Consider the following 26,213-nt stretch of genomic DNA (forward strand, 5'->3'; position numbering starts at 1 on the left):
GATTCCTCTTCTGTTTTTGCTATATTTCTTCCGGGCCTACCGGTAGGGTGCCGTGGTCAGTCCGGGATTGCGGGTGGAGCGTGGCGCTCCGACAACCCATGCCCGCTGCTCTGTCGCGGTCTACTCGACTAATCCCCAGTGGCAGATCTAGCCTACTCTGGCAGCGACTTTCCCGGCGGTGATTGCTCTCCCGAAACCGTTGCTCGCTGTTCATCACACCATTTCCGCTGTAAGGCAGCCATGATCTGCGCCACCATTCTGTTGATCACGTTCCACGTTATTGCGTCGCTTATCATTTTGTTAACATTATCCGGGTTGGCCTCCCATTTCAAGCATCTCCCTGCGTATCGTTTTGAGCCTCGGACATTCGAAGACCACGTGCTCCGGTGTCTCCTTGCTGTTCTCACACTCCAGGCAAGACGGTGACGTTGCGTGCCTGATCCGATGAAGATACATTCTGATGCAGCCGTAGCCCGACAGGAGCTGTGCAAGGGTGAAATTCACCTTTAGCTGCTTTCTAATGAACCACATCAACTGGTTTAGGATGAGCTGGTAGGTCCTCCTTTTTCCGTATTGTCCCATTCCAGCCGCTGCCTTGCCATCTTCCTCACGTTTCTGGTGTTTCTTCGATTGCATTGCAACACTCGCCAGGGCGATGCAGATGGGGATTATCCCGGTGATGACAATATTGGGCTCGCGACTTATACGGCTATCAGATGGAACATGCTGTACAGCTTTTCGCGGTTTTGCTTGATTATCGGCGCTCCACCCCAAGCCGGAAAACCATATCACAGTATCGATGACAAAACACTCGCTAGCAGATCTCGTGCTGCTTCTCGGACCGCCGATGTATGGTATGATCCTCGTTATCCCTTTCGTTGCCTTTGCCAACCTTTCGCAGGCGTAGTCGAAGCGATTGTTGAAACTCAACCGGTGGTCGATTAGTTTTCCGAGTTTTCTGACTATATCCAGCAGACATATAGACCAGTACGAGGAACGATCGCCTGGTAGCTTTCCTGGCTTTAGCAGCATCACCAGCTTCTGTACCTTCCACGTTTCGGAGAAGTTTCCATCGCCCAAATACTTCTGCAGCATCATGCTTAACATGTCCGGATATAACAGGATCACAGCTTTCAGTGCCACGTTTGGTATTCCATACGGACCGGGGGCTAAGCACCGTCTACTACGTGGCTCCCGTTTTCGTGGCGTTGTGGTGTCACAAGCCGTTACAATTCTTCTGGTTACATCAGCCGCATCAACGTTCTCGGTTTCGTAGTTCGACCGAAGTGCCTCCACGAAGAGGTCTTCCACTTTCGCTCGCCAGTCGTCCTTCTCCGCACTGCAGCAGGGTTCCTTGGACGATGTAGTAGCGTATCACTTCGTGGTTATTGTGGGTGTGGTTCTCTCACACTCTTCATCCAGAGTTTTTAATGGTAGAGTTGCGTAAAGAGGATTGGCAACATTGGATCAATCATTGATCTTTTTTAAATTTTGGCAACCTTTTATTTTTAGTTAAATTTCAAATGACTTCATCCGAACGCTTCAGTTAGAAGTTAATTTTGCGCATTTTAAAATTTAAAATTAAGTGTTTAGTTTTATTTTGTGAAAATTAGTACGATAACATCGTATAAAGAATTCAAGCTTTTCTGGTTTCCAACTGATCCGCTACTAAGAACGAAATGTATTGATTTTTGCCGCTTGCCGTCTGATTGGGGAGTGACAAAAACAGTCGAATTTGCAGCGCAAGATAAATTTGAATAAGTACATAAGTGGAATGCATACACAAAATTGTCAAAATTTTAGCTGCACTTTAACTATGAGGAATACTTTCATATTTCCACTGTCAGTGGAACATTATTAACACTACCCAGAGCTGTTCCGGTGTTTTAAATAGTACGAAATTTAAATATCAGTGCATATATTTTTTTTTAATAATTATATCTTTAAGCGAAATATTCCTGGTTTGAAATAATGTTAATATTACATCATTGAATTTTTTCTTATAATTATGATCACATAATAACGATACTCCCCACGCATTCGAGCATTGTTATTCTTCGTGTTCAATAGGTAGACATTTTGAGTGTTCGATAGGTAGATTTGCTTCAGCCTTTGCGCAACTGTTCTTTATAAACTGTGTCTTCATCTAATGTTTGCCATCAGTGCAGCACTACAGAATATGACGTCAATGATAGACTCCCTCCCGCCTCATCAAAATGTAGTAACGGAACCTTCATTGCACAATCGTACCTCTAACTCACTGCCCACTTCACAGCTCAGGCATTGAAGTCACTACCAATGACTATCGGCTTTCGGCCGATCAACTGCTCAGTTCACTGTTCCAACATTAAGCTGAACAGAACCTTGTAGGTGCTTAAAAGCTGCACATTGAGACGCCGTTGATTTTGGCGATCACGAAGCCTTTTACTCACGAGTTAACCCCGGATCCATGCAATGGATCGACCTTTCATCCATTTAATTCCCGACATTTCTCTTACTTTCCGCCATTTTCTACATATATTACTCTATATAGATCCTCTGTGTACTTGAGCCATTTAACCACGAACTCCACTCGGGCATTACCCAGCGGTAAGTTACTGCAAGGCATTTCTGTGCCGTTTTGCTTAAGTTTTCGTCTCAGTGATCCATTTAGCTTCTGATATCATGCGCCTTTCAGCTCCAGTTTGCGTGAGCCATTTAGTTTCCAGCTTCGTGGCGATGTACTCGGATAGTGCCCGGCGTTAAACTCACCTCAATCCCTAACCCGCCGGAAGTCGCGCAAATGGCTCACTGACCGAGCAACCGCAGCTGCTCTAAGACGATTTCGCTAGAATTTCAGAGCAGCGTGCGCTCAGTGCACTAGCGCGACTGTCGGAAGCATATCCTTAATTTCTCCCGAAACTGCTACCCGTTACCTTGAGTTTTAATTTTCACTGAAAAAAATCGATGACCGTCCATACCAAACTTGAGCCATTTAGCTCCCCGGCGGTGACACAGCAGCAGTAGAATTTCGGTCGTTACCGATCTCCGTTTCGTGAACCAATTAGCTCCCAATTTTGTCACGATACAAGTGAGCCATTTAACTCTCCGCTTCGTCGCGATCTATTCGATGTAGTCCTCGGTGGTAGACATAGCATCCACAACGAGCCAAAGGTGCTGCAAAGGTCTGTCGCCAATTTTCATTACAAGGAAATATTCTCAGAAGATAACTTTTGCGAAACAAACTTTGAGAATTCCATATAAAATATTAGGCACAATTGTGTCGTAAATATTACATTTTGCAAATATCAATAAAAAATTTCGGTGGTGGGGGCAAAAATGGCATCAAAGTAAGCGGAGCAACGGAGCAAAATTTTGCACACGCATCGCGAAAAATCGAACTACTCGCACGCCAAGTTGGCGAAATTGTTGAATGGGGCCAATTCAATTATCGCCAAAGTAATAAAAGTACATATTCTGAAAACGTTTGCCGACAGCAAAGAAGACTAGATCGGAGAAATCGAAAGCCGGAGGCTGCAAAAACAACGAAAAGAGTGCTCAGCTGCTTCAAGCGGAACCCCAACTTCTCCATCCGAGATATCGAAAGTAAGCTGGGAGTGTCGTCTACAACCATTCACCGAGCTAAAAAACGAGCCGGAGTCGACTTACAAGAGGGTGGTTACTCTAAATCGTAACAATAAGCATAACAAGTTGGCCAGAGTACGATCGCGGAAGCTGTAAATGAAGATACTGACGAAGTTTGATTGCATGGTACAGCAGGACGAAACCTACGTCAGGGCAGACTTTAAACGGCTTTCTGGACAGCACGTCAGTAGGAAGAGGGAAGGTGGCAGGGATTTTCAAACATTTTAAGCTGTCGGAATTCGCAAAAAAAATATCTCGTGTAGTAGGGCATCTGTGGTTTGAAGAGCGACATTTTCATCACAACCGACACCATCAACCAGATAATTTATGTGCTGGAGTGCCGGGGAAAATGTCTTTAAACAACACAATTGTTCCGCTCCGCTTTGGCCGGATTTGACACCTTGTCATTGCAGATCCAACATCATGGCGATGCCCAAGGACATGAACCCTCCCAACACGCCAGGGCTCCGTCCAATAGATAAATATTGGGCAATAGTCAAGCGGAACCACAAGAAGACGTGAAAGAGTTATCAGCGAGATGCAGTTCAAGACCAACTGGCGTTCAGCGACGAGGAAAGTGGCCAAGGAGGCTGTGCATGGAAGGAGTCAAACGTAAAACTCGATAATTCGCACTCGCTAAAAGGGAAGCTTGAAGAAATTTTTTTCTTTATTTTGTATGAATTGAACTTGTAAAAGAAACATGATTTGATTCCTATATCTGGGCATCAGAGTCAAGGGAAAGAGGCTGGACAATGATGACGGAGAGAAAATATTGACTTTCAGTCTCAGATAAACGGGAGATCAACGGTATCGGTTGGCCCTCTTTCAGCCGGTAGGGGTTCTTCCAGACGGCTCAGCTGCCGATCGGCAATACACCAAGTTGCACGTGTGATGTTGGTCTATAGGTTCCGTTGCTTTTAACTCAGAGAGATGTTTCGCGTCATCTTAAAGTCGCATCAAACCATCGCCATCGGTGGTGTAAGGAGGAATAGGGCATCGGTGGTGTACAGGCGGAAGAGGGCACTTCTGGGAAATAATGATAAGTATTCGCGTTTAGTCTGAGCTTGTTCAATCCTTACTTTGCGAACAAAAGGTTGAGGAATGCGGCCTAACGGTTAACACACGCACAAGAGAAAATAAAAGTCCAAACCTCGAAGAAGCAGAGAATGGCAAGATAACCTTGAACGCGAATTAGTACTGTTCTTTTTCGCACGGACCGAAAACAAAACACTTATATCTCGATAGAGCGATGCGTAGAGACTGGACAACAAGCCTTATTTCTACACTGGGAGGTCCTGTGTGTCTCAATTGATTGCAATTAGTCCAGTTTATGACCGACGGCACGAAAAGGCGAACAGATAGTCGAACCTTGTCAAAGCGGAGGTGGTTGAATAGGGTGGCGAGGATCACTCGATAAGAATCTGAGTTGACAAATCTCTTCTTTCTATCAGCTGCCACTGATGCTGAATGCAAACTTTTGCACTCCAGTATTTTCACAAGCTGAAGCATGGGGTCTTCAAAAAATGTCAATTGAGCATATTCGCTCAATTCAATCTCGAATGGGAGACGACCCCATCGACTTCGACCCGATTAGTTAGTAAATACACTCTGTACTCCTTCGTCCGGGCCCCATACCCACCCATATAATTTGCCTGCTTCACACTGTTTACCACCACCCGAAGCTTATCAGGGCGAATTTTCGATATTTCTGTCACGTTCGAATATCGTTCTGTCAGAGCTCGAGATATCTGCAATAAATCTGCAATAAATTCAAACCAGCCCGGAAGAAGATCACATATACCTTGAGCCGGGAAGTCGATTTTGTTTAGACATCCATCTCACCTTGAGGCGAACCATTATTGTCTTGGTAAGCCGTTTTTGCACGGACCTATGGCCCAGTGCACGTTAGTATAAGAACCAAGAAAAGGGGAACGTAATATAATAGCGGTACTTACCTTTTGCCTTTCTCATATAAAAAGGTTATGCAATCGCTCTAAAAATCGCCAAACTAATCCCGACCCGGAGGGCCGAATGTCATATACCATTCGACTCAGGTCGTCGAGATCGGAAAATGTCTGTGTGTATGTGGAAAAAAATGTCACCTCTGTTTCTCAGAGATGGCTGGACCGATTTGCACACTTAGTCTCAAATGATAGGTACAACCTTCCCATCGGCTGCTATTGACTTCTGGTTCCGGAGTTACGGGTTGAAGAGTGCGACCACACAGCAAATCCCCATATAAACTAAAATGAAAAATTCTCAAAGGGGGGAGTAAGAGAAAATTTAAAAATCGAATTTGTATTTGTAAATGGCTTTAAAATGCATGAAACGTTGAGATTTGATGCAAGCTCGAAAAAAAAACTTGATGAAAATTGACTTTTTTTGACTTCGGCACATTTTTGCCTTTCTCATATAGAAAGGTTATGCAATCGCTCTAAAGATCACCAACCTAATCCAACCCAAAATTTGTTTGGCTTGTATAGGCTTAGGTAGGAGTATGCAGTAAGGGGTTGCTACTTTAAAAATATAACTAGTTTAAAATTTCGTCGCTGTTGTGCTATCTTATGACAAACGCCATTTTGGGGTAAACTGAGTTAGATATGCCACATTACTTGTCTAAAAAATCTCTACAAAGTGGCGTTTACAGAATTTTGACATTCTGCTTGGTTACTGAGATATAGCGAGAAACGTGCTGAGAAATTTCTAAGTTTTTGCTTCAAATGACTGTGTCTGGGGGTTGGCTCAAATTATCTTTATGTATGAGATGTTTTTATATGTAAAACTATCTGATAAACACAATGGCATAATCATTTTCGAAACAAAAATGCACGAACTGTGAGAAAAAAGCAATTTAAGTTTTAAATTGGAAATATAGCATATTTGGCAACACTGTAACCAAAAATAACTATTTTTTCTAGATTCCCTGACTCATTTCCTTCAAAATGCATCTCACCGATTGTTTATAGACCAAATGAAGCCAAAGATATGAATAAAAGTTAATAATTGATGATTTTTTTCTATGAAAATTTTCCATGCACGATTATGACACGCCATACAAAATTTGTCATCAATACACACCTATGACATGTGTGAAACCGACTTCTGTTTACATTTTTAAAGAAAACTCGCAATGTAGTTAACCGATTCTCGTAATATTTGAGAGATTAATGCAGCATAGATAGAAGCATCATTTGTCTTCTTTGAATTATTTATACCATTTATAAGTTTCAAGATACTCAATCTCAAACTTTAAAAATCGTTTTTCTCGAAATGTGCAAAATGGCGCTTGTCATAAGATAGCACAACAGCGACGATTTATTAACGGATCTTCCTCTTCGCCGCTGGTTTCAAGCGATGTTTTAGTGTCGACACATAGTATCTCAAAGTCGTGGCTGTCGATCTATTGTATGTACTGTGTGCAAATCGTACTGAATATGTAACACACATTTCCACGATTGCATTGAACATAATGAGCCATGGAATCGTAGGTTGGAAAATGAGAAAGGCACAATTGCACCACTAGGTGAATTAAAACAGGTTTTTATAACGGTATCCAATCATTTCACAAGATACGACACATTTTCACTACTCTGCTGGTCGACTAACGGTTAACGGGTGCATACATAAGAAGAGGGAGAGAACGCTCAAGATAACCTTCAAAGTTGATTAGTTAGCTTTGCTGTACTGCGCTACACTGCAGGGACTTTAAAAAAACGTCTACACGCTCTGAGAGTCACTGTGCGAATGACTATAAACCAATAAAGCCATTAAATTTCCAGTGCAGATAGAAAATCGATGAATCTATGCGACTAAGTTTTCAACGGAAAACAAGTGGTTCACTTACGTCTTTTATTTTTAGAATTTTCAAACATATAAACTCGATATGCATTTTATGTTATTGTAATCACTTACAGAGAACGATAGAATCAAAATAATTTCTCGAAGATATTTGTTTGAAATACAATTAAATCTGAAGTCAAAAGATAAAGATTAAAGCTCCCTTAAAACTCTCTAATTGCCCTTTTCACCCTTTTCAATTTTATACACACTTTATACTTACTTATACAAATATTCGTCGCTTTTTTCCAACGGTGAGCATCATCCATACCGATAATGGGTTCAAAAGTAACCCCATCAACTTTTTCATTTCACTCTTTTTCATATTCTGCTTGTAATTACACTGGGATAAAGAAAGGGGATAACCTTTTTCCCCTATATCCAAGCACGTGGAATCAGGGACTCAATTCCACCCTGCCCACAAATACCGGACACAAAAAAACTTTGGGTTGAAGTTAGTTTTTTACATTTTTTCTCTTCGGCTCTTCTTACAACGCTGATTACGCGCTGGTTCTCCACTCATTCAACCAATTTTTCACGTCCAAACTCGTAATTAGTTCCTGTATGGTATATTTTGTGTTCACTCTGCGGTTGCCGATCGAGTTGCTAGAATGGAGAGAATCTATTAAGATTTAGAATAAACACAAAGTACCGCGAACATGATTGCACCCTTACACAGTCTAATTATATATCACCTAAAACATGTTTTGCCTTTCCATCTCCGTTTTCAGACGAAGGAAGAAAAGAACCGCCACTTCAACCACATCAACTCGCAGTACACTTTCACGCCAGAAGACATCAAGTATGACAACAAGCACTACAAGTACATTAAATACACCACCTACAAGGGCAAGGTGAGTTGGAGCGATTTTCTTTTTTCCATTCACTGCCAGCAAGCCAGTGCCAGGTTTATATGTCGGCTAGAGTTTTGACGGTTCTCTTACTTTTATTATTAGCCCCGCCAGCAGGCCCAGTACGATCCGTACGGTGGATTGACATCATCCAACTCGGTTGGAACGTCCGGTTCATCCGCCACGTCCCGGGCAAGCGAGGATAAGCACAAAATTCGTGGGTATAACGAGGTGCTCGACAAACCGGTCAGCAAGTCACCCAAGTCCACCAACAATGCAGCCCGTAAGTAAAGAGTATAATCGTGAAATATAGTAAAGTGTGCAGGAAACTGGAAAAAATGCTAATTAATTTTTATTTACATCATTTATTTCATTCAATATATTTTCCCATTCCAAATTCTTCGTTCCGTCCATTAAATTTGGTGCAACTGATTTTTTTATCATGTTCACCCTAACTTACTTTAAATTAAGCTCACGTTTAATAATACTGAAATGTTTACGAACCATTTTCAATAATGTAACCACGTTATAGACAGTTGGCTATTCAACGTGGTTGCACTCCAAAATGCTGTACAGCAGCATTGCTGCAAACCCAAAACCAAACTAGCAAATTTAGCTCATTCCCAGCATACACTTCTCCATACACACACACGACACAAATCTCCCTGATTAATCTATCCCACAAAGTCACTAAATTTCTGCCACGTTGTATCCCCACCATTCACTTCAGGCTACCCGACGAAATCGATCGAGTGCAAACCGCAGCAACTGACCGCGATTGGCAACAGATTGCTGGACTGGTTCTCGGTCATAATGGCCGACAGTAAGAAGCGCCGTCAGCATCAGCAGCAGAAGAACAAAGTTCACTTCCCGGCCGCCTGCAAACTGGAGGCCCGCTGGATGTTCGGCCACTTGGATTTGAACAACGATGGGGAACTTTCTTCACAGGAGCTGTACGACTTGGAACATGACCAGAACGAACGCTGCATAAAACCGTTCATCGACACGTGCGATCTGGACCAGGACAATACCATTGATCCGCGCGAGTGGTGCCGTTGCTTCGAGAAAACTGACCGACCGTGTGCCGCCGTACGGAGGCGCCTTGGCAACGATTTGAGTGGTAAGACTGATGGGATAATATAGTGCTGTTCGTTAGTATTGATAATTAATTTCGCCCTGCAGGATCCGGATATGCACCCGATTGCGACAGTCAGGGTTTCTACAAACCAACGCAGTGCCATCAAGCCGTCGGAGTGTGCTGGTGTGTGGACGAGCATGGCGTTGAATTCGCTAACACGCGCACCCGTGGAAAACCGAACTGCGGTAGGTGATATTATGATGTTTTGAGCTTGCAATTCCTTTTATTGTACACGAAAAAAGCAGCCATGGAGAAGTACTAGTTTGGGAAACTTGTATCTGAAATCCGTTTTAGTCGGGATCAAGAATGCAAAATGCCTACCTTTTCTGAGGCTGTAATTTTTCTGCCTACATTCTCATTTCTCTCTCGATGCTGCTGTCATTCGCTAGTGCAGGACGCCCAGCGCTGTACGGCTGCCTGTGTGCAAAGCAGTAACATGACAAAAAACTACTGTCCCCAGTACAGCCACCAGACGCGAGCGGTACAGCTTCTCTTTCCTTATTTTACATTTTTTAATATTTTCATATTTTTCATATTTTTATTCAAAAATGACTACAATGAATGCGGCTCATTTACGCCACGGCCGGCATCAACGCTTCCGTGTGCGGGCCTCTCCCTTTGACTATGCAGAGAAAAATGTACAAAGCGAGAGAACAAACTTTACTACGCCACACTCTCACCGAGCAGTCGGAGTACAGCAGCAAAACAAAAATGTATTCTACTGCTGTACGGCAAAATGTACTCGGTTTGGCTACCGTTCTGGCAAGAGCTGTTGTGATGCGTCGCTGTAGCGGGCTGTACGGCTTGTGCAAATGTAAATATACCGAAAAAAATGTAGTTTAACGGTACCGTTGGCATCCCTGGTCGGGATTGATATTCCTATTGAGATAAAATATATGCAAAGAAAGCAAAAGGTAGACTGGTATTAACCAATATTAGTTGGGACATGTTGCTGAGAAAACCACAATGCAGAGGGATCATTAAGTACCCGAAATGCCACGTTTCAGCTACTAATATTTCACGATAAACTAAAATTAAGGGGTAATACCACCTGCGAGCCATTGAAAGAGGACAATTTGGAGATTTGTGAGAGTAATAGAAAATTTGCCAAAAATTATTTTCAAATTAAGTGTATTTCAACAAACAAAACCTGTTTTAATACACCTAGCGGTGCAATTGTGCCTTTCTCAATCATGAACACGAGAATATGTGCGTTGTTTATATTCATTAAAAGCTTTTCAATGCATATATTACATTTTATTATTATACATCACATTCATTATTCGAGTTCTAAAATTTTGTAAAAGAAAAAACAGCCACGGTAATATTGAACTGAAAAAATGGTGCGAAATCGGCAGAGATAACATAAAATCTCGACGTTTCATGCATTTTAAAGATGTTTGGCATCAAAAATACGAATTCGATTTCTGAAATTTCATGGGGTGCCCCCTTTGAAGAAAACTTCGAGTTCCGGCTTATATGGGAATTTCATATGTGACCGGACAGTTCAGTCTATATTTCTGGAACCATATAAGCGATCCGTGCTATGTTTTATAGACATCTGTGGGGATAATATAGCTATTTGGGACTAAGTTTGTGAAAATCGGCCCAACCATTTCCGAGAAACTGATATAAGTTTGCTAGTTTTGAAAGATGGCCGCTTTTCCCGGGCACTTCCGGAATCGTCTATGGTGGTCAATGTAGTCAACGAAAGTTTGTTTGGCCGTCGCACAGTGGCGTAACTATATCAAATCTATGGCCAAAATTATTTCACATGTTTTTCAGCTTTATTATGCGATAACAAGTGATGAAAAATGGTTTGCCTTGGTTTTAGACAATTTATCAGCAAAATATGATAATATGAAATCTCCTTGCAGTGCACAGTGGAAGAAATCCGACCAAAAAGGCGTTTAATTGGAAGCCGCTGAAAAAGTATAACAATATATACACCAATAGTTGCGGAATTTCAGGGAAACAAAATGCTATCACATATGTCCACCGCACGCAACTGTGGTCGGAGATATGGGGCTTTGAAGATCCGTAACATTACCGGAATATAATTTTCATCAAATTAGAGGCCTAATTCAAAATCCGCAGCAAAAGTACAAAGAATTATACACTTAAAGTTGCAGAAAACTCTAACAATCAAGACACAATCAAGTTTGTCTACCGCATACAACTGTGGTCGTAGATATAGGGCTTTCAAGATCCGGAACACTACCGGTTTTCATCAAATCAGAGGCCTCATTCAGAAACCGCAGCAAAAGTACAAAGAGTTATACATTGAAATTTGTGAAAAACTTCAATTATCCAGACGCAATTAAATTTGTCAACCGCTCGCAAATTATTCTTGTCATATAAGATCTTTTAAATAGTCCAAAACCGTTTTCTTTAAATTTTATTCTTCTTATATTTGAGCAAAAAAATGACATTTTCAAACAGATGTAAAAAATCGATTGGGAATATTTTCTCCGTGGAACAGTGAGAGGACACTCCAAATAATCTTCTCCATTTAACGGATTTACCCGACATTGCCCGACAAGGTACTTTTTTTACTAACGAATATGAAATTGAATTGAATAAAGTGAGCACTTTTGTAAAACCTTCCCAAATATGAAAAAGAAAAGCAAGAATTGACCCCAATTGATTGTAATTGTTGGAGTTTGCTATGAAAAGCACGATTTTGAATTATATATCGACTTTGGGTAAATAGTTTTTGAGCAATCTGAAAAAAATGTGGGATAATGCTTTCAAGCTAATGAAATGTGTAAAAAAATCACTGATTTCAAATTATTGCACACAAAAATTATCAAACGAAAACGCTTTTCTCTTTAAGCAAAACGTATTTTTCGAAGAACGATTTAAGCTAAAAATTTGGACAAATAATTTTTTTTTCTATTTTGGCTATAGATTTGATATAGTTACGCCACTGTGCGTCGGTGACCTAGAACTGCAAATTTAAAGTGTTTGAGAGACATTTTAGCGAAAGTTTTACCTGTTTTGCTTTCATCGGAGTATCGGCTTGAATCACAATTTGCTATGTGATCGCACGCCACAACCCGTAACTCTGGAACCGGAAGTCGGTTCGGAATAAAATTTAATATCCATTTACGGGAACGCAACGTCTTTCATTTAAAACTAAGTTTGGTTCATTCGGTCTAACCATCTCCGAGAAACTGATGTGACTGTTATTCTGAATTTGGATACTTCCGCCGGGGCTTCCGGAACCGATGATGGTGGCCAATGTGACCAAAAAGACTTTGAATGGCTGTAGTGACCTAGTACTACAAATCGAAGCAGTTGTGGTCACATTTTGGAAAAATTTTCACCATTATACATTCATTGCAGAATTTATTAAAATCGACATTTTCTTCGTGATCGTACTCATCACCTTGTAATACCGGAACCGGAAGTCGGATCCATTAGAAATTCACTAGCAGCCTATGGGAACGTTGCACCTTTCATTTGAGACTAAGTTTGTGAAAATCGGTTCAGCCTTCTCTGAGAAAAGTGAGTGAGATTGTGTTCGCGTACACACACAGACGCACACACATACATACACACAGACATTTGCCGAACTCGACGAGCGGAATCGAATGGTATATGTCACTCGGCCCTCCGGCCTCCGTTAAAAAGTCGGTTTTCAGAGCAATTGCAATGTCTTTCTTTTGAGAAAGGCAAAAATGCTCTTTCCAAGTTTTTGATAGAAAATATGGTCGCTCCAGAATCTAGCTTCTATAGAAAATTACCGATATGAAGTTTTGCCTAATCAGGAGCCTATGAGTTTTTTACGATTTAGTTTTTTTATTTGTTCAAGGACAACACCCAAGTAACCATAAGCATTAAGCCATTGCACTATATTGGCTATACATTAGCACTAATGTTGCATTGAAACTCCATTACTGCATTAACAACGCAATAAAGCTCTATATTAGCATCAATAATGCATAACTGCACAGCCGACATATAGCATTATAGCTTGCTCTATATGCGTATATAAAGCTGATACAACGCGTACATGATTCAAGGATCTTTAAAGCATGTAAGCTTTACAAGTGCATTTAATGCCATTATAGAGCAAATAAAAAGCTGATATAATGCTATTGTAATGCTGTGGGTTTATTTGTTATTCAACTTTTCTTGAAGATTATATTCGGCATATTTCATTTCAATCGACCATATGTAATATAGTCCAGGAAGCAAATTCAGCGTACTTACCGTGAAGGACGAGGCAAGGTACCTCAGTTCGAGACTTACTAAAGGTAATTTTCGTAAACATTAATATCACGTGAGAACGAAAGCTTATTAAGGATATTCATTACAATGCATTAGAACAGAGTCAATTACTGTTTTAAACAGAATATATTATTTTAAAATTTTTCCTTTTTACTCATCATACCGAAAGGCAACATAAGAAATGGTTTTAAAACCATGGCGGACAATAACAACCAACTGAAGCTTTTTAATAGCATTAGTAGTGCCAATATAAGGCTTTCAAATTTGACATTTGTACGCTTTTGCTATATAATAGTATTAGTACTGCAGAAACGAGCTGTCAATCTCTGCACAGTAATAGCACTATATTTCGCCTTTTCTGGCATAATATCAGCATTACATAAGTATTTAGGGCTTCACGGCTTTTTAGGACAGCTTTATATGTGGATCTAAAGCAGATATTAGGCTACGTTATAATGCTTATTGGTTACTTGGGCAATATTGAAAATTAAGAATACATTCACTTTGGTTCGACACATCCCGTCTTTACTTTGGCTAAGGTCCTACCACGGCCAAAAAACAAATCGCAAAAGGTCGAATGTGATCTTCCGGGGTTTTGATCCCATCACGGACAATAACTTTTTTCAGCAACAAATAAAAAAGTTCCCATGATTTGCGCCTGGGTATTTTTGAGCCATTGTGTATATATGTGTGTTTTCTCATAGATTGCTAAACCAATTTACACAAACTTAGTTTCAAATGAACGGTACAACGCTCCATAAGACGCTATTGAATTTTTAGTTGATCGGACCTCCTGTTCCAGAATTACTTGAATTGAAGAGTGCGGTAACACTGAAAATTCCCATATAAACTGGTAACCCTGTGATGTCCGAATGATGTAATACATATTCAAATACGTTCAACATTACTTGTATTTGCGGGTTTAGATCACTAATGACCAATCAAAGTAGCTTTGACCACATTGGCCACATATGACGATTCTTGATGCCCTCGGGGAACTCACCAAGTTTCTGAGCTAATGTCACACCTATTTCCCAGCAAACGCTTAACCGATTTTTACAAACTAGATTTCAAATGAAAGATATAATACTCCCATTTACTGCTATTGAATTTTATTCAGTTTTGACTTTTGGTTCGAGAGTTACAGGTTGGTTATTGCGGTCACATAGGAATTTCTCATATAAACCGGTACATTCGTAATACCTCATAGCTTAAAAATCTATTGAAGTGATCATCAAATTACTCCGATTCGCTTGCCTAGATCACTAACGGCGAATTAAAGATTCTTGAAATATACTGTCCACTCTCGATAATTCCGGAAGTCCCAGGTTGCTGGCAGAACTTAAGCAGATGACTGAACCAATTTTCACTAACCTAGTCTCAAATGGAAGGTATAATATGCAGTTGAGTATTGCACACCCCATCCACCCCTCCCCTTTCTTCCTCTCACACCCTCTGCACGCCTCTAACACCACCGCCCCTCTCAGACCAATCTCACACCCGCATTCCTTTCATCCACCCCGTATATCAAAATATGTTAGGTGGTTCTAGGCGCATCCTCCTCCTCCCACTAATCATACCCGCCCGTCCCCCACAACCCCGCATTTCAAAATATGGTAGCTAATTAAATATTATATTTTTGTTTGTTTCAAGTGTGTCAACGTCGTCGTGTTGCTCATCAAGTTCGTGGCAGTCGTGACTTATATATATATACTATATAAGATATTACTTTCAGTTTCCGGTGCAGTATATTGGGGCACCAGGCGGTCTTCCTCGAGTCGCCAGGGGTTCCACCAGACGATTTCGTAGTACGGCTCAGATGCGGATAGAGAACACACCGCGTTGCGCGTAATGTTGTGCTGTAGGTCTCGTGTTTGTTAAGTCATTCGACAGAGATGTTTTGTGTCTTCTTGAAGTCACATCAAACCATCGTTGGGGTACGGTAGGCGGAAGAGGGCACTTCTGAGAATGATAAGAAAAATAATAGGGGCAGTAAAATATTGCTGGTTTTTAGGAAGATGTATACGAGGGACATATAGAGGAGATCGCGACTTACCAGTACATCTCGAACCGGGATATTGGGTAATCTTCTTAGGGCCCGAGGGAAATCCAATAGTTGATAATAGATCTGGCAGAACAGTATTCGGCGCATGCCCAGACAATATGTTCGATATTGTGTTAATCGTTGTCAGAGGTGCAGATACAGCTATCCGCGAGCCCAATATGTCGGAGATGAGCGTTCAGCGTGTAGCGATAGAACATGAGCCGAGACATCACACGAATGAAATCCGGCCCCACATCCATCCCCTTGAACAAAGGCTTCGTTGATACCTTAGGGATTATCGAAAGTAGCCACCTTCCTAGTTCCCCATTGCTCCATGAAGTTTGCCAAAATTCGATTCTGTGATGAGTAATACTTACAAATTCGCTGAAGCAAATTGGTTTTTTATATATGTCATCTTCTAAATCGCCTGGTTTAGCTAAATGGTCCGCTTCTTAATAACCTGAAATGGAGCAATGCGAGGGAACCGAAATTAAGGTAATCTTGTACAATCTTACAGACAAAGCACACAGGCGCTCCCAGATATTCCCCAGAAAATATAAAATGTGCTTTCTAGGTTTCGTCGAACGAAAAGCTTCTATTGACCTGAGGCGATCCGAGACAAAAAAGGGCGGTGGGCAAAGTATTAATCATCCCAAGGGTATACTGAATAGCAGCAAGTTCTGCGACGTAAACTGAAGCAGGATCATTGAGTTGTGGTTTTAATTGAATATACCGAAGCCAGTGGATCCGTTAAGGCTTGACCCGTCGGTGTAAAACATCTTGTTGTAGTCGACTTCTCGAAATTTACTAGGAAGATCACTTGCGGACGTGTGTGATCCGGGATTCCACGAATCTCGTCCTTCATGGATGTGTCGAAGAATAGAGTTGAATCAGAAGCCAGGGGAAAGTTGCCACGGTTGAGATAATATGTAGAATGATTGATATTTTATGCCATGCAATCGAAGTACAAGGACATAAATCGGTTTTCAGAATTGAGCTCGATAATCCTCTCGAAATTTACAATTACTAACGGGTTCAAGATATCGCATCGGATGAGTAATCGATATGAGAGGTCCCAAAATCGTTTTTTTTTCAGCGGAAGGACGCCCGCCAGCACTTCTGGACTCATCGTATAAGTCGAGTGCATAGGTTCCTTTAGAGTCGAACCAGACCCCAAGATATTTGAAAGTTGAATCCTGAGCAATAGTTTGACCCATTAATTGAAGCTGTAGTTGCGCTGGTTCACGCTTCCTAGAAAATACGACTAGCTCAGTTTTCTCCGTGGAGAACTCGATACCCAGCTGGAGGGCCCAAGCAGACAAATTGCGACGGCTTTGGGACCTGTTATAGAGACCACACCGCCATCTGCAAGCTGCCTTAGCGTGCAGGAATTGACAAGACATTCGTCAATGTCATTCACGTAAAAGATGTAGAGAAGGGTGCTAATGCTGTAGCTAATTCGTGATGTCGACAAATCACCATGCGAAAAATGCATGTGTTTTTCAGATAGCAAGTTTAGTAAAAAGTTGTTTAGAATCGGTGAAAGACCATGCTGGTGCAGCTTCTCAGAAAGAATATTGATAGAAACTGTATCGAAGGCCCCTTTATATCTAGGAAAACTAATGCTATCTGAATTTCTGTTGAGAGCAACGCAAGACAATCGTTCGTCTCTTTGCCTTTGCGGAAACCAAGTTGTGTATCTGACAGTAAGCCATTTCCTTCAACCCAATTGTCGAGGCGAAACAAGATCATTTTCTCGAACAACTTTCGGATACAGGACAGCATCGCAATAGGTCGATACGAATTGTGGTCGGAGGCTGATGATGACCTTCACTTGCCTCGAGTCTTGAGGGACAATATTACCCTCAAGAAAATTATTAAATAAATTCAACAAGCGTCTCTTGGCAGAGTCTGGCAGATTCTTTAACAAGTTAAATTTGAGAACTCCACCATCGAAAACGTTGTTTCGTTCACGTTATCGTGAGGGGACGCGGCGCGGTAGATCTTCTGTGCCGGGGCGGAATCCGGACAAACCTTCTTGGCGGATTCGAATATCCAAAAGTTTGAATATTCCGCGCTCTCGTTAGTATTGTTTCGGTTTCACAAACACCGAGCCCGTCCCAAAAAGTGCTCATCGATGTTTCTCTCGTTAGTCCGTCAACGAAGCGGCGCCAGTAGCTACCGTTATTGGCTTTCATCAAACTCTTTATGCGCGTTTCCGCCATCTCGTACTGTCGGTAGCTTGCTGGCAGCCCGTCATCCGGGAAGGTCTTATACGCGGAGGTCCTCTCCACATACACGTCTGAGCAGTATTTGTCCCACCATGGGTTGGAAGGACGCCCGCAAGAGTTCGCGTCTGGTACGCGTTTAGTTTGAGCTTGAATCGCGGTATCGAGAATCAAGCCTTCCTCCAAACGAAGCTCTTGTGTCGACTCTACTTTTCCGGAAATCGCGGACTCTACTTTTTCGTTTTTTCATACGAAAAACGAAACATTGATTGTATTCGATGGCCCTGAATCATTAGCAATATTAATTACGATTGGCAGATGGTCGCTGCCGTGGGGATCAGAAACTACAGTCCACATGCAATCTAGCCACAGCGATGTCGAGCAGAGGGGCATGTCTAAGGCGCTAAGACGCGCAGGAGGGATAGGAATCCGTGTCATTTCACCCATATTCGAAATGGTCATATTGAAGTTGTCGTAGAGCTCATGGAGTAAGGTAGATCGATTATCGTCATGAAGGCAACCCCATGCCGTACCGTGGGAATTGAAGTCACCTAAAACTAATCTCAGTGTGAGGAGGAGTTCCGCAATATCGCAAAGCCGTTGGTGGCTTACTGAGGCTCTAAGAGGAATAGATTTTAAAGAAATCGATTTTCGGGATGATGCTTCTGCAATTCCACTGTAGAAAACTGATTAAATCCATGACCTCGTTCGATGAATCAACCATCGAATACAATCGCTGAAAGGAGGGGCCAGACGGCATAAAAAATATTTTTAATGCGGATGCTTTTAAGAGGGTTGGAAATATTTAGTGCAGTAAAAATACGGTCCACAATGGCAGAGAAATTTATTAGGCCAGCGCTGGTTTCTTTCTCTGGTTGAGATATGGGAACACTTGAGGTTTTTGATGTTTTTTGGGCGAGAGTAGTTATTTTAGGGGGGGGGGCATGAAGAGACACCTTCTGGTCGTTGCGACGAAGCTTGGGAAAGGAAATGTTTCTCCTTTTTCTATTGCTTGTAGGCACAGTAGAAGATCTTACCTCCTGGGGTTCATCACAGTCGTCTTCGTAAGTAGACATGTTGGAATAGATGTTCGTAGAGGCTGGTATTTACACCCTGTACTCCTCCGTAAAAGGCCCATAGCCAGCAATATCGTTTGCCCGAGTTAAACTGGTTACAACCACCCGAAGATTTTCAGGGCGAATTTTCGATATTTCTGTCACGGCCGAATACCGATCCATCAGAACTCGAGAAATCTGCAGCAGATTCAAATACTTTTTGTCTTTGATCCGGAAGAAGATCACGAATGACCCGGTGGCCGCGCTTGGATATACTTAACTTTGAACCGGGGAGCCGATCGACCACCGTCAGGGGAAGTTATTTTTGCACGGACCTATTCAAATAACATTCGAATTTGCCTACCACCAAAATATCAGCCGTGTACTCGTACAAACAGCACCGGTTTTTTTTTCAAAAAATTTGCTAATTTTAGACATATTCCGACGAATTTTGCATTTTTTATTATTATGAAATCAATATTCAAACGCTAGACCCCCTTAATGATGTCAGCTTGAGCTAAAAAAATGCATAGATTCCGTTTTTCATGTAAGCATTTTATGTATGACTATATGCGAAAATCTAAGATGACCGTTTTCATTGACCTTAGTTCTCCATACAAAGCTTTAGTTTTAAACTGTGAAGCCCCGCCCCAATTTTTTTTGAAAAATTTCTTCACCAGGGGTTTCCTGGGACCGGAGAAAACTGTATCAGCTAGAAGACGACAAGGTCCAGTAGATGGGCTGGATACGTTCGTCTTTCTGGTTGGCGCTCGGGCACGGGTTGCGCGTCGGCTCGTATCTGTCAAAGTGAGCTTAAAGCTCAAGGGATAGTAGAATAATAGTCCAGGGGATTCATTCGCTACCCAACAATCACCTTCAAAGTTCAAGCGAGCATGTTTCTAATTTAGGAAATATTGAATAACTTTGGCTTTTTTCAATCGATTAGAATTAAATTAATTATCCTTAAATTTTTATTACAAAAATGGCACTCCTCAGCAAGCTGTCAAAAATTTACATATTTTTGTTCGTGTGCGTTGTACATTTCATTCAAATCGTTGTATCTTCTGGAGTGTTTGGAACTCTGCTATAAACTTATACACACTGATTTAAAGATAGACTCATCGACAATTAAAAATAAAAATAAAAACCTGTTTTAATCCACCTAGCGGTGCAATTGTGCCTTTCTCATTTCTCTAAACTATGGCACGGAGGCTTTTTATGTTCAACATAATTGTGGAAATGTCCATTACATTCTTAGTACACTTTGCACTTATACACAATGGCATGCCAGCCACGAACTTGAGCTACGTGTCGACGGTGAAACACTTGAAACAAAAAAATATCATGCTCCATTAGCCTAATCAGCATTAGATCAATGTTATCTGCTTCCTAACTCATTTTGTCATGCGGGGCTGGGTATGTGAAGAGGGCGAAAGTCCCATGAACGAACGACTCCCCAGCTTAAATTGGTATGCTTTGTGATACAGTGGTGGTTTAAAGATGATGGGGTTGAAAGGGAGGGGTATGAGGGCTGGATGGGGTGGTGGTCTGAGGGGTGATTTAAGGAGATTTTTAAAGGAGGGGCGCGAACAGTAGAGGGGAGGGGGGGTGTAACCCCTCTCCGTAAACCATCAACTACGCCCCTGTTAAAATCCAGAAACCCTAAACGAGTCGAAAAAAAAAATTTGGCCGGGATTAGGTTGACGTTTTTCAGAGTGATTGCATAACCTTTCTATATGAGAAAGGCAAAAATGTGCCAAAATCCAAAAAAGTGAATCGTATTAAAATTTTTTTTTCGAGTTTGCATCAAATCTCGACGTTTCATGCACCTTGAACACATTTAGCATCAAAAATAAAAATTCTATTTTTAATTTTTCCTATAGTTTATATGAGAAATTTCTGTGTGGCCGCACTCTGAAACCCGTAATTCCGGAACCAGAATTCCGATCGATCCAAAATTCAATAGCAGCCGATGGGAAGGTTGCACCTTTCATTTGAGACTAAGTTTGGGCAAATCGGTCCAGCCATCTCTGAGAAAAATGAGTGACATTATTTGACACATACGCACATACATACACACACACTGGCGGTGGTCAGCTATTTTCGTCCGCGTCCCTTATCACCTATTTTTATAAAGTGATTCATCAGCAGTGCTATCTTTGAAAATGAACCACCTTGGTTATGCAACTAATTTTTCAGGTTTTTTTTAAATGCAAATAATTAAGCAATCTTCATTTCGTTATATTCTGAATTGCACATATTTTGTCGTATGTAATTTTAAATGTACTTTCATTTGATGGCATTGTAAGGGAACACGTATCCGCCGGTTGATGCTAATCGAGCTGACATTTCTTTAGACTGAGCAAACTAAGTTATTTGTTTGTTTAGTGTTTATTTGACCAACTAGGTAACGAATCCACTGGGTCTTTAATGCGTGTGGGAAATACGCATGGTCTTGTCTGAGTGTATGACTTTTGAATTATGTATGAGGGTGGAGAATTGACAATTCGCAAGATCAATTCAAATCCAATTACCAATTTGCGGCAATCATTTCAACATAAAATTTTTTTTTTATGGTCATATATAATGGTTAACTTTTAGTCCATTAACTAATCAGTTAATTATACTGAGCTGAGAATAAGTACGTAGTATTTCGAAACGGGGGGTGTTTGATTCGTGCATCATTAATATCGTTTAGGAACGCAGCATTTACTCGAACGAGGTGGAAAATTTCAAGTTACGGGATCACAATATGCTTAAGGACGATTTATAAATTCTGCCACGCTATTAGGAGGAAGAGATATGACTAATTGTGACATAAATGGGAGGGAAGCACGTGATGTGCTTTGACGCAATCGGCCGTTTTACGCACGATTGCGCCATGTATATAGGAAATTCCATGGAACATGAATACTTTTGCAAGTAGCGGCATTAATGTGCTACTACAAAATGAAGCAAAAACTAAAATCATTTGATTCGTATTAGACCAAGGATAAAAATAACGTGGTAATATGACAGAGACTTAGTTATTGTTGGGTAATCTTTGCGTGACATAATTTGTGAATGTTCCACAACACCACTTTTAAACTCATTGTTTGCGGTCCATTTTACATTGTCAACAACACTCCCGACAGCCGGTTGTTCGGAGTTCAAGTTGTTTTCGATGAAACAATTTCGATAGACGATTACCCAGAGTTTAAACGCCTAGAACATTTACGTATCCTTCAGTCAATAAACTATTCAAACATCTTATGCACGAAAGTATATTCTCAGTCGCATCGCTTGCTTGAAGCGAATCCTGACTAACAACCCACCCACTATCCAATCCGTGGTACTTATGGGAGTGTCACTGAGTCGGGGCCTTCCGTTAAGTAAGTACCACATCAACACTTCCTTTCTCATCCCAAGTTACGGTAAAGATGGCCGTGGACCGCAATGGTGGCTCTCAGGCGAAATTCTCGCTTGGACTGGATCAATTGTTATTCCCAAACAATGCTCCTCAAGTAGTCTGGCTGGAAATGAGAGTCATCAGTCTGCAATCTACGAAGTATACCGTGCTTACGCAACGCAACGCAACGCATACGCACATACATACACACACACACATACACACACATACACACACATACATACATACACACACACATACAGACTTTTTCCGATCTCGACGAACTGAGTCGAATGGGATATGACACTCGGCCCTCCGGGCCGGGATTAGGTTGACGTTTTTCAGAGTGATTGCATAACCTTTCTATATGAGAAAGGCAAAAATGTGCCAAAATCCAAAAAAGTGAATCGTAGTCAAATTTTTTTTTCAAGTTTGCATCAAATCTCGACGTTTCATGCACCTTGAACACATTTAGCATCAAAAATAAAAATTCTATTTTTAATTTTTCCTATAGTTTATATGAGAAATTTCTGTGTGGCCGCACTCTGAAACCCGTAATTCCGGAACCAGAATTCCGATCGATCCAAAATTCAATAGCAGCCGATGGGAAGGTTGCACCTTTCATTTGAGACTAAGTTTGGGCAAATCGGTCCAGCCATCTCTGAGAAAAATGAGTGACATTATTTGACACATACGCACATACATACACACACACATACACACACACATACACACACACATACATACATACACACACATACAGACTTTTTCCGATCTCGACGAACTGAGTCGAATGGGATATGACACTCGGCCCTCCGGGCCGGGATTAGGTTGACGTTTTTCAGAGTGATTGCATAACCTTTCTATATGAGAAAGGCAAAAATGGGGATGGGCGTAGCGTAGCTGGTAAATCGATTGCCTTGTACGCAGCGCGCCTGGGTTCGAGTCCCGACGCGGCACATAGGGTTAGAATTTTTTCATAAGAGATTTTTCTAACCCGAAGAGGTGAATGACCTTAAGGTTAAAACCTCTGTAAACGAAATAAAATAAAAAATAATTGAAATCACGATGGTCGGTCCCTTTCAAATACCATATTAGGCGGCATATGTAATCATTTCTTCAGACCATTGCGCTCTCAGAATTTAGTTCTTAACTAGCAAAGTCCGACATTGTCATCGAAAGTTTCCATTCTGGCATAATCTGTCATCGTGAATAGCCTATTTAGTTTTAGAAAGTTTCCATTCTGGCATAATCTGTCATCGTGAATAGCCTATTTAGTTTTAGAAAACCGAGTTCTTCCATGGGGAAACAGTGCAATGTAACCGCATGGTACTTTGTATTGGAAACCGGAAACAGGCCTAGTAAATTAGTCAAGGTGCTCCGCTTAGTGATCCGAACTATAATACTAATCATAACAAGTAAACTAGATCCATTCTACTATTAATGATTCGGTTACTGGTCGGATTGGTTTCGAACTTTATGCCTGTAAGCACATCTCTTTTGAGTAGCTTCACTACACTGAATAAATTATAAAACTGCTAAAGCTGATCCCATCTTCGTCGGTTCAAAGTCTAATTTATGTATCTTGCTTTTCTTTCCCTATGTTATCCACTAGACGAGATAATCAACAACGCAAGCACTCTCAGCACTGACGACGAGGATGCCGAAGACTCCGAGGATGACGACGACAGTCAGGAGGGAAGCGCCGATCGCTTGTTAGTTTTCTAAGATGCAAACAAAAACAAACTTTCATTTCCATCCCCCGCTGAGAACACAGAACAGAGCAGAAAAACTTTCGATTTTTCCATACCTATTACCTATAGCTTGTGGCGAGGAGAAAAGTTTTTGATTTTTATACGCAGACAGAGCTATCGCTCGGCATGCCCCTTTTCGGTAACAGTTGATTTGTTGCTTTTCCTTCAACGGAACGGAACCTATAATAGATAAATGGAATGGAAGCGGAGAGTTAAACTTTTGTGTCACTGATTTCTTTCTATTGGTTGTTGTTGTTGTTGTTTGTAACAAAAGACTTTACGATTTTCCGTTCGGGAATTCGTTCCCGAATTCTAGATCCGTGTGATGTTTGAAACAGAAGCAAGTAGAATCAAGTCCCCGTCCCGTACTCAGTAGGCGTCGTGTATCTCCCTTATTGTTATTACGTTTGTACTTTCAAATTAAAAAAATGCAAAACAGAGTAATGAAATGATTAAAAAATAAAAGTGACAAACACACGTAAAAATGATCTGTCCTCCGTAAAGTGTAAGAAGGGTTGTTTATGTTTACTTTAGTAGGGGAATGAAAATTAGTTTTGAGCATTGAATGGATAGGATGCACCGTGAAATGTGAGCTGCGCAGTACATGTCAAGGTACTGACATAGTACCTGGCCGTCTTCCATGACCGTCGGCAATCGCAGCTCAAAGTGCCATCAAAATTAGTTTCCAACCATTCAACTTGTCTAACGTCGTTTTTTTTGCATTGCCTTTGAGCATATATAGGAAATAAGAACAAGAACGAGACAGCTTGAATGCATTCTAAAACTTAGTTCTAACATTCCAACGTGCGTATTTATGTTATTGTGTTGTTTGAAAGATAAAATACCTAATACAATTAAGATTGAAACAAAATGAAACCATCTATTAACATAAAGCGTAAAAGTATTGTTGTAAAAAGCCTTATTTTTGCAAGTAAGAGTACCAGTTGAAAAAAACACTATTACTGTATAGTAAAAAACGCCGCGAACAATTCGCAACCAAGACATAAACCAACAAAACCACACTTTCACTAGTCGTAGTAGGCCATCAGTATTTCTAACTAGTAACGTTTAAGCTGCAGCCAACACCAGTCAACTGAAACCAAAAACAAGTCAGCCACTCAATTCTATTAACCGTCAACATTTGAAAAGAAAAAAAAACCCATAAATAGACCACGCACTGCGCTTTGAATGTTCAAAGGTAGAATATGCAGATTAAAATCGACATGTGATGCAAATACTACTTTTACTTACACAATACAACTATCACCAAACACAATCAAATTAAATGCAGAAGAAAATTTGTTTTTACATTTTGCAAATAGCCGGATCTTGCCGTCATTTGTTAGCTGGGAGAATGCTTCATACTTAGTATCATAAACTTGCACAGGCTTCCTAAGGAAACTAAACTGACACACTGTTGACAAGAATTCGACGCCAGACAAATAGGTCATGAGTAGAGAGCATAATATAAATGCAAATTGCTAAGCAAGCCATTCAGTGCATCACCATTTAAGAAAGTAGATAAGATAACAAACTCGAGCAGATTTACTAGACAACTGAATAAAATTAAACATTAATTAAATAACAAATGATACAAACTCGGATTGGATAAGCATTCCTCCAACACTTGTAGGCGAAGTATACAATAAAAAAGAAAGTCAAATCATACAAACAAAAGCAGAACTACAGACAACAAAAAACCAAAATGGTCAGAAGCGAAGAGAACAAAACAATTAACTGTGCATTCTTTTTGATATGAACAAGAAAAAAAACATAGCGAATACAAACGATTAAATAGCAAACTACTGGACGTGGAAGAAATTCGAGTAGAAAAAGGAGGCAAAGTAACGACAGGAATGATTAGCAATTGGTGAAAATGTCCGACGGAGTCAAGTGTTTGGCAATTTAGTAAACCTTAAGCATTTTAATGGAAGAAAAACAAATAAAACAACATCTGGTAAGGATCAAGTCTTGTATCACTTTTTTCCCTTTTGAATATCACAGCCGTTTTCACACAAAACATGGAGGTTTCAAAAGATTTTTTTATCGAACATCTGC

The 26,213-nt window shown here is 40.8% G+C and overlaps 1 protein-coding gene across 1 annotated transcript in view; it reads left to right on the top strand.

Annotated features, from left to right (window-relative positions):
* The window catches only part of LOC131677736 (proteoglycan Cow), a 373,287-nt gene extending 347,164 nt beyond the window's left edge, over nt 1–26,123 (top strand). Inside the window, exons 7-11 of the mRNA XM_058957754.1 lie at nt 8,193–8,315; nt 8,418–8,595; nt 9,043–9,432; nt 9,495–9,635; nt 24,017–26,123. Of these exons, the coding sequence (XP_058813737.1) occupies nt 8,193–8,315; nt 8,418–8,595; nt 9,043–9,432; nt 9,495–9,635; nt 24,017–24,129 (945 nt within the window). The 3' untranslated portion in view covers nt 24,130–26,123. The remainder of the gene's footprint in view (nt 1–8,192; nt 8,316–8,417; nt 8,596–9,042; nt 9,433–9,494; nt 9,636–24,016) is intronic.
* The last annotated feature ends 90 nt before the right edge of the window (nt 26,124–26,213 follow it).

This window comes from Topomyia yanbarensis, chromosome 1 (assembly GCF_030247195.1).
Source record: "Topomyia yanbarensis strain Yona2022 chromosome 1, ASM3024719v1, whole genome shotgun sequence".
Lineage (NCBI taxonomy): Eukaryota > Metazoa > Arthropoda > Insecta > Diptera > Culicidae > Topomyia > Topomyia yanbarensis.